Source organism: Cupressus sempervirens, chromosome 9 (genome assembly GCF_028749045.1).
Source record: "Cupressus sempervirens isolate cs-2001-9-10 chromosome 9, ASM2874904v1, whole genome shotgun sequence".
NCBI classification, from domain to species: Eukaryota; Viridiplantae; Streptophyta; class Pinopsida; order Cupressales; family Cupressaceae; genus Cupressus; species Cupressus sempervirens.
The window spans coordinates 694,067,789-694,083,131 of NC_143126.1; the positions used below are offsets into that span (position 1 = coordinate 694,067,789).

General features: G+C 34.3%; 1 protein-coding gene across 1 annotated transcript; it reads right to left on the bottom strand.

The window, feature by feature from the left end:
• Positions 1–12,640: 12,640 nt before the first annotated feature.
• LOC149540617 (xyloglucan endotransglucosylase protein 2-like) lies at positions 12,641–14,051 on the bottom strand. The gene is made up of 4 exons (XM_089799662.1): positions 13,836–14,051; positions 13,622–13,722; positions 13,216–13,409; positions 12,641–13,089 (listed from the first exon to the last, which is right to left on the bottom strand). Exons 1-4 carry the CDS (start codon positions 14,014–14,016, stop codon positions 12,690–12,692), a joined length of 876 nt encoding a protein of 291 aa, XP_089655788.1. The 5' UTR covers positions 14,017–14,051; the 3' UTR covers positions 12,641–12,689.
• Between the last annotated feature and the right edge of the window lie 1,292 nt (positions 14,052–15,343).

Genomic DNA, 15,343 nt, shown 5'->3' on the forward strand with positions numbered 1-15,343 from the left:
GGTCAAAGGGGGTCACAGTTCACCCTATGACCCCCTTTGACACATATTAACAATTATAATATGTCCCTAGGGGTCCTAGGACCCCTAGGGACATATCTCATCATTTAATGGGTCGAAGGGGGTCATAGGTCACCCTATGACCCCCTTTGATCCAGATTAACCATTTTAATATGTCCCTAGGGGTCCTAGGACCCCTACGGACATATGTCATCATTTAATAGGTCACCTATGACCCCCTTTGACCTATATTGACCATTCTAATATGTTCTTAGGGGTCCTAAGACCCCTAGGGACATATGTCGTCTTTACATGGGACAAAGCGGGTCATAGGTCACCCTATGACCCCCTTTAACTGATATGAACGATTCTAATGTCATCATTTAATGGGTTAAAGGGGGTCATAGGTCATCCTATGACCCCCTTTTACACATATTAACCATTATAATAGGTCACCCTATAACCCCCTTTGACCCATATGAATTATTCTAATATGTCCTTAGGGACATATCTCATCATTTAATGGGTCGTGGGGGGTTATAGGTCAACCTATGACTCCCTTTCACACATATTAATCATTCTAATATGTTCTTAAGGGTCCTAGGACCCCCTAGGGACATATGTCGTTATTTAATGTGTTGTAGGGGGTCATAGGTCAACATATGACCCCCTTTGACCCATATTAACTATTCTAATATGTCTCTAAGGGTCCTAGGACCCCTAGGGACATATGTTGTCATTTAATGGGTTGTGGGGGTTCATAGGTCAACCTATGACCTCCTTTGACCCATATTAACCATTCTAATATGTCCCTAGGGGTCCTCGGACCCCTAGGGACATATCTCATCATTTAATAGGTCATGAGGGTTCATAGGTCAACCTATGACCCACTTTCACACATATTAACCATTCTAATAGGTCTCTAGGGGTCCTAGGGGTCCTAGGACCCCTAAGAACATATGTCATCAATTAATTGGTCGAATTGGGTCATAGGTCACCCTATGACCTCCTTTGATCCATATATACCATTCTAATATGTCCCTAGGGTTCCTAGAACCCCTAGGGACATATGTCATCATTTTATTGGTCAAAGGGGGTCATAGGTCAACCTATGACCCCCTGTCACACATATTAACCATTCTAATATGTCGCCAGGGGTTCTAGGACCCATAGGGACATATGTCATCAATTAATGGGTCGAAGGGGGTCATAGGTCTCGCTATGACCCCCTTTGACCATAATATACCATTCTAATATGTCCCTAGGGGTCCTAGGACCCCTAGGGACATATGTCATCATTTAATGGGTCAAAGGTGACCTATGACCCCCTTTGACCCATATTAACCATTCTAATGTGTCCCTAGGGGTCGTAGGACCCCTAGGGACATATGTCATCATTTAATGCATCGTGGGGGGTCATAGGTCACCCTATGACCCCCTTTCACACATATTAACCATTATAATATGTCCTTAGGGGTCCTAAGGACCCCTAGAGACATATGTCATCATTTAATGGGTCAAAGGGGGTCATAGGTCAACCTATGACCCGCTTTTACCCATATTAACCATTCTAATACGTCCCTAGGGGTCTTCGGATCCCTAAGGACATATCTCATCATTTAACAGGTCATGGGGGGTCATAAGTCAACCTATGAACCCTATTGACCCATATTAACCATTCTGATATGTCCCTAGAGGTCCTAGGACCCCTAGGGACATATGTCGTGATTTAATGGGTCGTGGGAGTTCATAGATCAACCTATGACCCCGTTTCACACATATTAACCTTTCTAATATGTCCCTAGGGGTCCTAGGACCCCTAGGGACATATCTCATCATTTAATGGGTCAAAGGGGGTCATAGGTCACCCTATGACACCCTTTGACCCATATATACCATTCTAATATGTCCCTAGGAGTCCTAGGACCCCTTGGGACATATCTCATCATTTAATGGATCGTGGGGGGTCATAGGTCAACCTATGACCCCCTTTCACACATATTAACCATTCTAATATGTCCCTAGGGGTCCTAGGACCCCTAGGGACATATGTTGTCATTTAATTGGTTGAAGGGGGTCATAGGTCACCCTATGACCCCATTTGACCCATATGAACGATTCTAATATGTCCCTAGGGGTCCTAAAACCCCTAGGAACATATTTCATCATTTAATGGATCGAAGGGGGTCATAGGTCACCCTATGACCCCCTTTGACCCATATTAACCATTCTAATATGTCCCTAGGGGTCCTAGAACCCCTAAGGACATATGTCGTCATTTAATGGGTTAAAGGGGGTCATAGGGTGACCTATGACCCCCTTTGACCCATATTAACCATTCTAATATGTCCCTAGGGGTTCTAGGACCCCTAGGGACATATGTTGACCCATATTAACCATTCTAATATGTCCCTAGGGGTTCTAGGACACCTGGGGACATATGTTGTCATTTCATGGGTCAAAGGGGGTCATAGGTCACCCTATGACCCCCTTTGACCCATATGAATGATTCTAATATGTCCCTAGGGGTCCTAGGACCCCTAGGGACATATGTTATCATTTAATGGGTTAAAGTTGGTTATAGGTCACCCTATGACCCCTTTTGACACATATTAGGTATTATAATATGTGCCTAGGGGTCCTAAGACCGCTGGGGACATGTGTCATCATTTAATGGGTGAAAGGGGGTCATAGGGTGACCTATGACCTCCTTTGACCTATATGAACAATTCTAATATGTCCCTAGGGGTCCTAGGACCCCTAGGGACATATCTCATCATTTAATGGATCGTGGGGCGTCATAGGTCAACCTATGACCCCCTTTCAGACATATTAACCATTCTAATATGTCCCTAAGGGTCCTAGGACCCCTAGGGACATATGTCATCATTTAATGGGTCGAAGGGCCCTTTGACCCATATTAACCATTCTAATATGTCCCTAGTATTCCTAGGACTCCTGGGGACATATGTCATCATTTAATGGGTTGCGAGGGGTCATAGGTCAACGTATGACCCTCTTTGACCCATATTAACCATTCTAATATGTCCATTGGTCAAAGGGGGTCATAGATCACCCTATGACCCCCTTTGACCCATATTAACCATTCTAATATGTCTTTAGGGGTCCTAGGACCCGTAGGGACATATGTCATCATTTAATAGGTCAAAGGACCCTATGACCCCCTTTGACCTATATGAACAATTCTAATATGTCCGTAGAGGTCTTAGGACCCCTAGGGACATATGTCATCATTTAATCGCTCTCGAGATTCCATCAATATAATTTCTGTCAAATTCTGAGATCGATAAGTATTTATTAGTTAATTATCAATGAAGATTATTGTAAAGTGCTGATTGACATACCGATTGAAAAATAGCTATAATTTTCAAATAGTATAACATTTTTTAAATCTAAAAGTTGTGTCACATTCTATGCTTTGCTTAGTATAAGAAAAAAAAAATTTAGTAAAATTTTCTATTAGTTAAGGTGGTTAGACACGGGACTTTTTTTTTTTCGAAAAAGTTTTGGTAGAAAATTCATATTTAATTATTTATTTGGAATAAAAATATCAAAAAATATGTGTCACATCCAGACATGAGTCTACTTTTCATATCTATAGTTATATAAAAAAAATATTATCATTTGATTTTGATTAAGGTAGTCAGACATACACCTACTTTTTATTTTTGCCCTGAAATTTTCGTAGTACTGCATTAAAATTCAAACTTTTGATCAATCAATATCTTTTTCTCTTGATAAGGCCTAGTAGTTTAGAAACTACATTCAATTTTCTATAGATTATTTTTTTACAAATTTTTGATATAAAGTCCATAACCACTTTAAAATTATGTGTCAAGTTGATATAACCCTGATTTGTTGGTTTTTCATTGCCACTTAAGGCCATAGTTTGGTTGACCATGATCCTGCACATACCCTATGTATATGTATATGTGTATATATATATATGTGTGTGTGTGTGTACATATATATATATGTGTGTGTGTGTGTGTGTGTGTGTGTGTGTGTGTGTGTGTGCGCACGCACACACACACACACACACACACACACACACACACACACACACACACACACACACAATCTATTTTTTTGGGTTGTGTGTAACTTGTAAGACTCTTATAGCTATTTAGTTATCTCCATATTTCCAGTTGGTGATACTTTTGTGAGAAGCTTTATTTGCAAGTTGTAACCCAGATATTTTACTATGAGAGTTAGTTAAATTGATTCCAGAGAGAGAGAGAGAGAGAGAGAGAGAGAGAGAGAGAGAGAGAGAGAGAGAGAGAGGTTAATTCCAAACTATTCAAAACTACCTCTCTACGTACTTTTCTCTCTCCTTGTACTAAAACCTTCTCTCCCCATACTAAAACTTTCTCTTTCCTTGTACTAAAACCTTGTCTCTCTATGTATTAAAAGTTTTCTCTCACCATGTACTCACACAATCTTTCTCTACATACTAATTTTTTTTTATCTCTCTATGTACTAACATTTACTCTCTTTTTATCACCCTTAACTTTTTGAGAGTTAAGGTTAAAAAGTTAGAGTTTGAGAGTTACAGTTAGAAAGTTAGAGTTTGAGAGTTACAGTTAGAAAGATAGAGTTTGAGAGTTAGAGTTGTAAAAGTTTGAGTTGATTACAAACTATCCTCAAGGTAGTCCAAACTCTAACTTTGTGAGTGGTTATGAACCCAAAAAGTTGGTTATGCTAGACTAGATTATAAATTTTTGAATCTCATTGTAATAAGAGACTTTTTGGAATTTGGAAGAAGGGAATACTTATGTTTTTTATGATAAGAATTTTTTTGGAAAGTATGTACAGAGGTTGTCTTTCTAATTAGTTTCTTCTTATGTTCTTGATGCAAGGAAATAAAGGAAAGTGCATTTTGTATTCTCTTTTCTTCAAAATCTGAACTATTTGGGTGTTGATTCTAGTTGTAATTAATGTTTTCACGGTATGGCGTAGATGTGAGTGAATGATCAAATCATCACTAAGCTAATGCTACCCTTCAAGCATAGTTCTTGATCATTCTTATTAGTAGTTTAAGTTATTCAAGAAAGTTGAGAAGTTGTGTGGTGCATTCATCATCAATAGCTTTCTCTCTACCTTTCAAAGTTTTAATTCATTTATGTTTAAAAAATAAAATACACCCGTCATAAGAGGGAGCTACCCCTCTCAAACACAAAGGATGACTATAATCTAGTCATGATCGATTTCAATCTCTCCAACTGTTGGCATAGTTGTCACTATTTGTAGGGAGAACATGATTAGTTTCATAAGTATATCACAGTGACAAATCTGTTTATCAACAATTTTTTGTCGACTCAGCTAGGGACTCAGACAAGAAAGATTATTTAGTCACCTATAATAAAGCTAAATGGTATTTCTGTGTGAGAATGTGTTTCAAGTTCTACAACCGAATCTTGGCTTCTAGGACACATAAGAAGATATTATTTTAGATTTGAACACTCTAGCCTGGAGGTGTAGACAAAGTTCTCAACAATATCATCAAATGAACTAAGTTCTAGAAGAAGAAGAAGAAGAACTCGAAAAAATCTTGGAAAGAGCTCCCACTAGTCAAAATGTTGTGGTGATCAAAATAGGGTTAAAGCACAAACCTGTGTCACCCTTTTGTGAAGGAAAAGGCTAACAAAAGTACAACTGTTCACCTTTAATGATATAAAATAGGTATTATTATTTAGAATTTTAAAATGAAGTAAACTAATGAAATGTGTAGAAATTGATCAAGTTTAGAATTATAATTTTTAACAAATATTTGGATTAAGAATTGATATATTTTCATAATTTTTATAGATAATTTTTTAGTTGCTGAAAAATGTTGAAAATTAGGGGTCTAGTTCCCACCAGAAAACTATATGGAAATAAACTTGTTTCCCTTTGATCTCAGACCATGTTATAGTTCGAATATATATCTAGAACATTCAAAAATAAAAATTTCCATTAGACTTATATGTTCACTTTTATAATCATTAAAAGTTCAACTCACCTGAAATCGATAGTTTTTATCTCCCACCATATTTTTCAAAACAAATCTATTTTGACCAGAACAAAAATTGAACATTCTAGAAGAGGACTCTCTCCTCTAGAACGTCATATAATTTTAAAATTTTTATGATATGATTTACTATTTTTTTCTTTCTTGAAATTGACATCTTTTTTAGTGTTAAAATATGTGCTTGTAGAATTTTTTAATTATAATATAGTATATCTAATTAAGCATTATAAACTCTATATGAGAATATTTTTGACTTTGGGCTCTATAAAATGGTGTTTATAAGTTATTAAAAATATACCATAAAATTTTTTAAGAGTTATTGAAATGCCAGTTTTATGAAATAATTATATTTCTTTAGTAATTGGATAAAAACTAGTATAAAACATTAATTTAATAGAAATTTCCAATTGGAAAAGTGTGATACCATATATAAATTAGTTAGAATGAATTTATCTAGATCATATCTTTGAACAAAATTGATTTTTAGATAGAAATACTCAAATTCTATCGTTCTAATTAGTCATCCTAAAAGGTGACACGAATTTGTACTTTTACCCAACAATAGTTGCTATTCTACGAAGAAATAGGAAAAATCTTGGCCACATCCAAGACCAAGTGAACAATAATTAGTAACATGGTTGATAAAAGGTACTTTCCTTGGAATGAAGGTTGGTGATTCTATTTTAAAGATTGAAGTATCCACGACTCTATATGAAAATGGCAATTCAGAATCATGGTTTGGTACAAGGGAAAAGTTAAAAATGGCAGTGACAATGATAGTGATGATGAATACTTTCTATATCCCAAGAAACAGATTCCTGATGAACCTCTACAAGTTGAATTCTTGAAGAATTTCTATGGCAGTAGGAGGCTAGATCCTAGAATGGTTCATCCCTTCTTGCTGCAAATTTTTCTAAATATCAAAGAAGATGACAGAAAAGATTATGGGCTTCTTTCTCATGATCATGATTCTTTATTTGAAAAAGGTTCAACATATAAAAATAAAGGTCTTTTTGAAAAATGCCTTTCATCTAAATCAACAATGAAGAATAATGGGAATGTCTCGCATTCACCTATCTCCCAACATAATCAGATTTTCATCAATCCTAAGCATGATAGCTTCTTGAAGAGTTTCTATGGTGGACAGAAACTAGATCCAGAAAAGATTCATCCATCTTTTCTTTAAACTTTGCAAAAGATAGATGAAGAAGATGGTAAAGATAATAAGGTTTTCTCTCATAGGCCCAAATCATTTTCAGAAAGAAGTTCAACATGCGATTATAATGAGGACTTTGATCAAAAAAATGATTCATGTGACTCAAGGATGGATAATGGTGGTAAAAATAGTGTCCCAACACTTGCACCTATTTCTCATCAAAATATACTTCTATTGATCCCAATTAGGTTGAGTTTTTAAAAAGATTCTATGAAAATGCATGCTTGGATATTAACAAAGTACATCCTTCTTTACTTCAAACACTACAAGAACCTAAGAAAGAAGACCCATGCAAGAGTCATTTTTCTTTTTAGTAGAACATCTCCCAATTCAAATGTTAGAAAGGACATATCTAAATCTTCATGCTTGAAAGAAGACGAGGATTGTATGTCTAATCAAGGAGATGGTCGAGAGATGGTGTCTATAGAAGATGAAGGGTCTAGTAATGTATCGAGGCATCATTGTAAAAATTTCCAAACCTAGAAGAAAGTACTCAATCATCTTGATCCTAATGAGAAAGAAAAAGAAAAATCAAAATCTCAAGAAACTACACAACATATGGTTCAAGATGAGGGAAATGTGGATCAAAGTGAATTTCATACTACTTTTATTCCTACTTGGTGCCTCAATGTTTCAAATGATGACTTCCTATGTGGAGAAGATCTTCCTAGTCATCCTTCCATGATCATTCAAGGTGATGAATATATTGACAACATTAATACTTTAGATGTTATGGCACAATTTGAAACCACTACCATTGACCAAGATAAAAGCACCAATGAACCGCAACAAATATCTACTTTCCCTATGGAAATGGAGACCTTTATATTTGATGACATTGATGAACTTGTGATTAAAAGATCGGTTGATGGAAAAGCTAAAAATCAGCTTCAAGGAGAAGAAGATGAATCATCTAGCCTTCATTCTTTATCATGCATGCAACAAGAGTATCAACCTTTCACATTTCATGAAAGATGTCTTGGAGAAGAATCAATAATTCAAAAAGACATAGATATCATTGAACATATTGAAAATCAAAGCTTTATGGATATGGCAACAAGTTCCTTTAATCCAATGGAAGTGCAATTAAAATCCTATGGATCATTCAAAGGTCAAATAAATCATCTTTTTGAGCCTTCTCATCAAATAGGAAATCCTATGTCAAAGATCTTTTATGAGAAGAATAACCATGATAAAAGAGTTAATGATTTAGTAGGGAATCTTATGAAGGAATTTGATGAAGGAAGCTCTTATGATGTATTTACTCCAAGCTTGTGCTCAAAATCCTTGAATGGTAATTTCCTTTATGAAGAAAATGTTTACTTTAATCCTTTATTCTTAAAGGGAGGCATTTCTATTGATGATTCTCAAGTTGGTATTCAAAGATAAGGTTCAATGTCTATAACTCCACAAGTTGCTTCATGTCATAGATTATATAAAGGAAATCCAATATGAGGTTCAATATCTTCTTGTCTTAACCATCAAAAGTCCCTTCAGATAGAGAATTTGATATTGACGGAAGGGAACTTGAAGTTAAGACCAACAATGTTGAAGATAGTATCTTGATGTAATTCAGAAAGGCCTAAAGATTCAAGATGATCTTTTGGAAGAAAAAGAAGAAGAAATGGATCATGGGAAGATTCAATCTAACACAGATGTGCATCTAGGTTGGAAGGATTTTATAGAAGATTCAACCACAATCTTGCCAATAAGAGAAAAATAGTACCTAGTGTCAGAAATCGGCTCAAGATTTCATGATGACCAATCTTTAAAATTCAAGTAGAGGGTTTGCTAAGTAGAGCAAAAGATCAGAGATGCATTTAGAAACTTGAGAATCTTATACTCAATTCTTTGGAAATGAAGTCATCAATGACATGCTACAGGAAATAGAGTTGATTTTGAAGTCTGAGATTTTTTATGAAGCCTGGTTATTTGGATGTGTTCCTTTCTCTAAAGAGGTGGAGCATGCTAGCAACCTCAGAATTGGAATTCTAGGAGCCATCTTATATTTGATTCCACATGAATCTGAAAATTTCCACATGTTAGCATGCCATGGTATTTATTTTCCCCAACTAGTGAATGGATTTGTCTGATTATACCTTGAGTCACTAGAGCTAGGGATACCTGCCTTGTACATAGTCTAGTTAGGAGTTTTTGTTGTGTCTTTCCCTCCCTTCTATTTGGCTTGTGTTCCAAACTTTGGCCTGGTCAATCCCTTTTCATGTATTTACCCCCTTTTCAAGTGATTCTATAGCCCTTGTGATAAAGAACTACTTTTTGTTAACTCTGGGTTCATTTAGCATCCTACACAGTCCTTGTCCCCAGACAAAGCTAGTTGTTACCCTTATATTTTACTATGAGAGTTAATTAAATTAGTTTTGGAGAGAGAGAGAGGGGTTAATTCCAAACTATTCAAAACTACCTCTCTCTATGTAATTTTCTCTCTCCCTGTACTAAAACCTTCTCTCCTCGTACTAAAACTTTCTCTCTCCCCAAACTAAAACCTTCTCTCTCTATGTACTAATTTTTTTCTCTTACCATGTACTCAAACCATCTCTCTCTACATACTAATTTTTTTCTCTATACGTACTATCATTTACTCTCTTTCTATCAACCTTAACTTTTTGACAGTTACGATCAGAAAGTTAGAGTTTGAGAGTTAGAGTTGTCAAAGTTAGAGTTGATTAGTTTATGTTGTTCAAGAAAGTTATGAAGGTGTGTGGTGCATTCGTCATCAATAGCTTTCTCTCTACCTTTCAAAGTTTTAATTCATTTATGTTTAAAAAATCAAATACACCCATCATACAAGGGAGTTGCCCCTCTCAAACGTAGAGGAAGATTGTAATCTGGTAATGATCAATTTCAATCTCTTCAACTGTTGGCATAGTTGTCACTGTTCATAGGGTGAACATGGTCAGTTTTAGAAGTAACTATCACAGTGACAGATTTGTTTACCAACAAATTTTTAGTGACTCTATTGGGGACTCAAACAAGGAAGATTATTCAGTCACTTGTAATGAATCAAGATAGTATTGCCGCATAAGAATGTGTTTCTAGTTCTACAACTGAATCTTGGCTTCTAGGACACACAAGAAGATATTATAAATTATTGGCAATTTCTAAATAATACATTACATGGATTTTGGAGTGTGGAGTCTTTCTTCTAAAAGGGTTTTTCCTCTATAAAACTATGGGTTTTGGTATATATATTGTTCATTTTTGTTAATTTTTTATAATGTTTTTGTAAAGATTTGAAAAGTTTTAAGAAACTCCCCCTTCAAGGTTAGTGAACTAACTTTCAAAGTGGGCATTATCTTTATTGATTGGAGAGTACATAAACTTTTAAATGTGTAATATATATTGGGTTTTGAAAGAGACCTATTCCTCATGTCGAAATATCTAGCCCATTACTTTGTGAAACTTTTGATAATTTATCTCCAATTTTTACAAATATATATTCAGAATCTATAAATGGAATCTCAAAATCAGTAGTTTACATCTTATCAATTTTTTTTAACAATTTAGTTTCTATAGGTGGCTGTTGACTTGATGCCTCATATGGAATCACTCATTGATCTTGTAAGCATCATCACTCTAGAATAATTATTTTGATTTTGTTATCAATAGTTCTAGCACTTGATTTTGGTTTTATTTCTAAGTTGCAATTTGCACATATTTTTGTAAATTATTTTTTATTTTTTAAGTACATACCTTTCATGCTTACTACTAAGAATGAGCAAAGTTTTTTTTTTTTTTTAATGCTTATTACTAAGAATGATCAAAGATTGTTTTTTATTGAATACAACTATTTTTTATTATCATCTTTCAATTCATTTACTATCATTCTTAGATAAATTTTTATTATTTATAAAGTTTTTTTTTCTCATCTGTACTTTAATAATTGAAATCCTTTTTATAATACAAAATATAAGGGAATACAAGTCCTTAATATTTTACATCATCAAGAAAGAAACAATACTTAAATTATACCTACATCTCTCTCTCTCTCTCTCTCTCTCTCTCTCTCTCTCTCTATATATATATATATATATATATATATATATATATATATATCTTGAACCCAACAAAATTACCACTCTTAACTCTATTGTATACCCCTCTATTAATTAACACTTTTAGTTGAAAAATCTTAAATTTTGACATATTAAAATTAAAGACAAACTCCAAATTTTAGACCTATTTTAAAAATAAAACAAGTGCCACATTGTGGCTTGCATTTGTCGAAAATTGTAATAGTTTAAGATTAAAAATTTAATAGTTAGAAAATAGTGAGTTGAGGTAAGTTATAATAGTTTAAGAATAAATATTTAATAGTTTATTATAATTTAATAAAAAACTATCTTCATAAATATTTAAATATTTGAAAACTAACAATTTCTTAAAAAAATTTGATTAAAAAATTATCATATAAGTTAAGTTAATTATTACTCAAACTACATCTATCAAATAATAGTTTCTAATATAAAAATATTTTTGAATTTATAATATGTAACTATTATAGCTAAAAAATTATTTGATAAGTTTTATGAGTTTGTAAAATATTTTTTCATTATTTTAAAAATTAAGATTTGACATATAAACATTAGAAAAAATAAAAAAATCAACTTAATTATAAAAATTAATCACTCTTTACACACAAGTGATTGCAATATAGTATGTGCCTCCACAAATACAACAAGCTATTCTTTTTAACTAAATATAATGATTTGATAACTACTCGCTTTTATTTAAAAGCATTTAAAAAAATCACAAAATTAATATTTAAATTATTTAAAATTAAAATCCTGCATCATCTTGAAAGTTTATAAGCAAAAAATTTCACTTTTTATAATCTTCTTAAATCGCTATACTTAACCAAAGCATGTAACCAAAATGCCCTCGAATAAATGATGCATGGCTTCTGTTGTTTCCTGTTAAATGTTGAACAGCCGTTCATTCTTTTGATATTACGTCATGTTTTTACTTTGAAATTCTTAATCCAATTAAAAATAATAAGCCTTCATAATTTATCTAATGTATACAACAATATAACTACTAAATATTTTTTTAAACAATACCAATGCAGTATTCATCGTCTTCTCAAAGCTTTAGGAAATACATGACCTTATTATTGACCTCCAATATAGGGTTGCCAGTGATAATTAATGACTTCCAAGCCATAAAATGATAAGTTACGACCCAAAGGAAGTCTAACAATACTACCATGAACATGGAAGAAATGCCTACGTTCACCCCTCAACAATACTTCATAGACAAACCATTTGCTGGTTATACGCAGCAAGCATGGCCATTTTACATAAACAAGCATATATTATTATAATGCTAGAGCAGACACATAAATGTTTATTGTAGGTGGGATAATATCATGATCCCCATAATCCATTTAGTTACATAAGCTTGTGGGAGCAAATGAAAGAAGTACTCTTAGATGTCACGGTCTCTAGAACACTCAGGTGACATGTTTGGATATCTAACTCTGTCTCTGCAATAGTTGTAAATTGTATACTTTTCTCGCACCCATCTCAGCCTTCTCCACTGCAATCCATCCAAGTCATCGAATTCCTTCTGATCCCACCATCTCCTTCCCAATGTTGGGCACTGTGAATTTGCTACAGATGCCTCACACCCATCAACATGGAATCCCTTGTATGCTGCCACAAATGGTGCTTTGCTCCAGTCAGTCTTTTCAAGCCCTCCTCTTGTGGCCCAATCATCTGCATTCCAAAGGCTTGAGTAGATCTTCATTGGCTGATTGAATGGATACCTCACTCCTAAGTCCTTGCTGTTCTTGAACACTCTGATTGGAACATCATCCACAAAGAACCTGAAGTCAAAAAGTAGATGTTTTAGAGAATTGAAAATGAGCCATATTTTGAACATTTTGACACAAAGGCAATTGATTTGAGTGGGTAAAGGTGGAATCTTGATCAATCAAGGAACATGAGCTTACACAATCTGATGCATGTTCCAGAGAACAGAGTAAGAATGGTATTCTGTTGTGGGGTCAAACCAGAGGTAAATGCGTTGTTCTCTGTCTCCTTTGCCTCCACTGAACACATTGGTTTGAAGAATGTATGGCTGCCCAGATCTGTTTCCTAAGAACTCAAAGTCTATCTCATCATGCTCCGAGTTCTGAGATGACAGCTGCAACTCGCAAGAATACAAGTAAATTGTCATATTGTGGAGCTACCTTCATTAAGAAAGAAATAAGCTTAGAAAAAGTTAGTTAATTTTGACTATTTAACACTTTAATCTAGACATCAGTCGCTAATATGAGATGTTTATAAGCAAGATTATACATGTGATGTGAAAGAGAAGAAAGAAATGAGAAGAGTAGAATATGGTGTTATAGTTACATAGAAAGCAGTGACAGTGCCAGCAGAGTCACCAGGGACCATCTTTATCTGCATACTGAAGTGCCCAAACAAGTATGTTCCCTTTGATTGGAACCCAGTGCCTGCACCACCTCAAAAAAAAAATATTATACCAGAATTGGGTATCTGAATTCAAACACCAATTTAACACAAATCTGTAAATGATAATGGGCATGGAAATATCAAAGGGCATTACCTGTCCATTTGTCCAGAGAAAGTGTGACTTCCTTTCCGTCATTGATGTACTTTATATGATCAGCAGCCCAAGTAGGGACATAGTTGTTTTGAAATGGCACATCTATTGGCCTATGTGGTGAGGCAGCCATGGCAGCAGGCACCGCCACTGCTAAGAGAAGTAACCACATTTTGAGCAGCATCTTCAGCAGAGCCTCCTCACTCTATCAAGTGAACCTATAAAACAATTATTGCAATTCTTTTGTGAATGTAAAACCAACAAGTGAATGGCTGTTTTGTTTTCTTTCTCTTATTTTTCTAAAGCTTCTATACAAAATGATACTCTTCTGAACTGCATAACACATTCAGTAATATAAGGAAAATAAACAGTTATACAAAACATTGAATGCATAAATGCAATTTTCGTAAATCTAAAATGAGCAAAGAAATGCAATAAAACATAAACAAAGAACACCAAATACAAGAATACAATATTAATTTGGGTTTGAAAAACTTTCTTGAGTCCACACTCAAGCAGGGAATCAGTATATTGTTTAATAGATCCGATATGATCAGTGCATGAATTGTACGCCTATTTATAGTCATATATAACCATAAAAAAAAAAGATTGGTGAACTCTAACAGTCACATGGCGATTCGGCTTCACATTCCCAACGATTTAAATCTTCTCCTGAATTTTTCAATTAACTTGATATAATAAACTACTTGTCCCTAATATCTATTATCATTACTGATATTAGGACAGATTGAATATAACATCCTATTTGCTGAGCAATTCTTTTTGATAATATACTGTGGCTTTAGAACAGCTTTCTATTTGTTCAGAGTCAGGAAAGCTCAGAGGGCTATATATAATATAAGATCCTTAATCTTTCGAGCATTTCAGCCTCATTTGCCTCAAGCACCACATGATTTATTATTCGAACATCAATACATTCGTTCTCCCAAGCCCATCAAATTATCAGTCCTTACACAGTCAGAAAATATTGAATGAGTAGAGAAAAATGATCAACTTAGTGTTCCATTCATAGGTATTAAATCATAGACATGGATACCACCTGCACCAATTTTTTCTTTCTCTAAAGCCTTCATGCTCATAAAAATAAATAAAAAAGAGTTCTTGCACTGATAACATCACTAAATGTTATGAATCCTATTCATTAGTTCCAATGTGGCAACACTTGTTTCATGCTGAACATACCCTTTAACACGAAAACAAGCACTATCCACTTAGGCAGGCCTTGTGACAACAATTGATGAAAACTACAAAAGGAAAAAGGTCAGAGAATTGAATAAGTATTAAGAGTGAGTGGATAGGAACTCATGAAGCTCATAAACATTGGAGAAAGTGAAGAAAAATATCTTCAAATGGAGATAATGAAGGAGGTCAGAAAAACTGTTGGAGAGCAACTAAAATGAGGAAAGACTTGGGAATTCATGAAGAGTGAAAGGGCCCTTTTGTAATAGGTGATGAGGAATAAGACATTAAAAAGAAAAGGTTGGTGACAT

Excerpts from the sequence above, each read along its gene's own strand:
- LOC149540617 (XM_089799662.1), bottom strand. The coding sequence starts at position 14,016 with ATGCTGCTCAAAATGTGGTTACTTCTCTTAGCAGTGGCGGTGCCTGCT. Across the intron at positions 13,723-13,835 it reads TTCTCTGGACAAATGGACAG|GCACTGGGTTCCAATCAAAG; the intron begins GTAATGCCCTTT and ends GAGGTGGTGCAG. Across the intron at positions 13,090-13,215 it reads TGGAACATGCATCAGATTGT|GTTCTTTGTGGATGATGTTC; the intron begins GTAAGCTCATGT and ends TTTTGACTTCAG.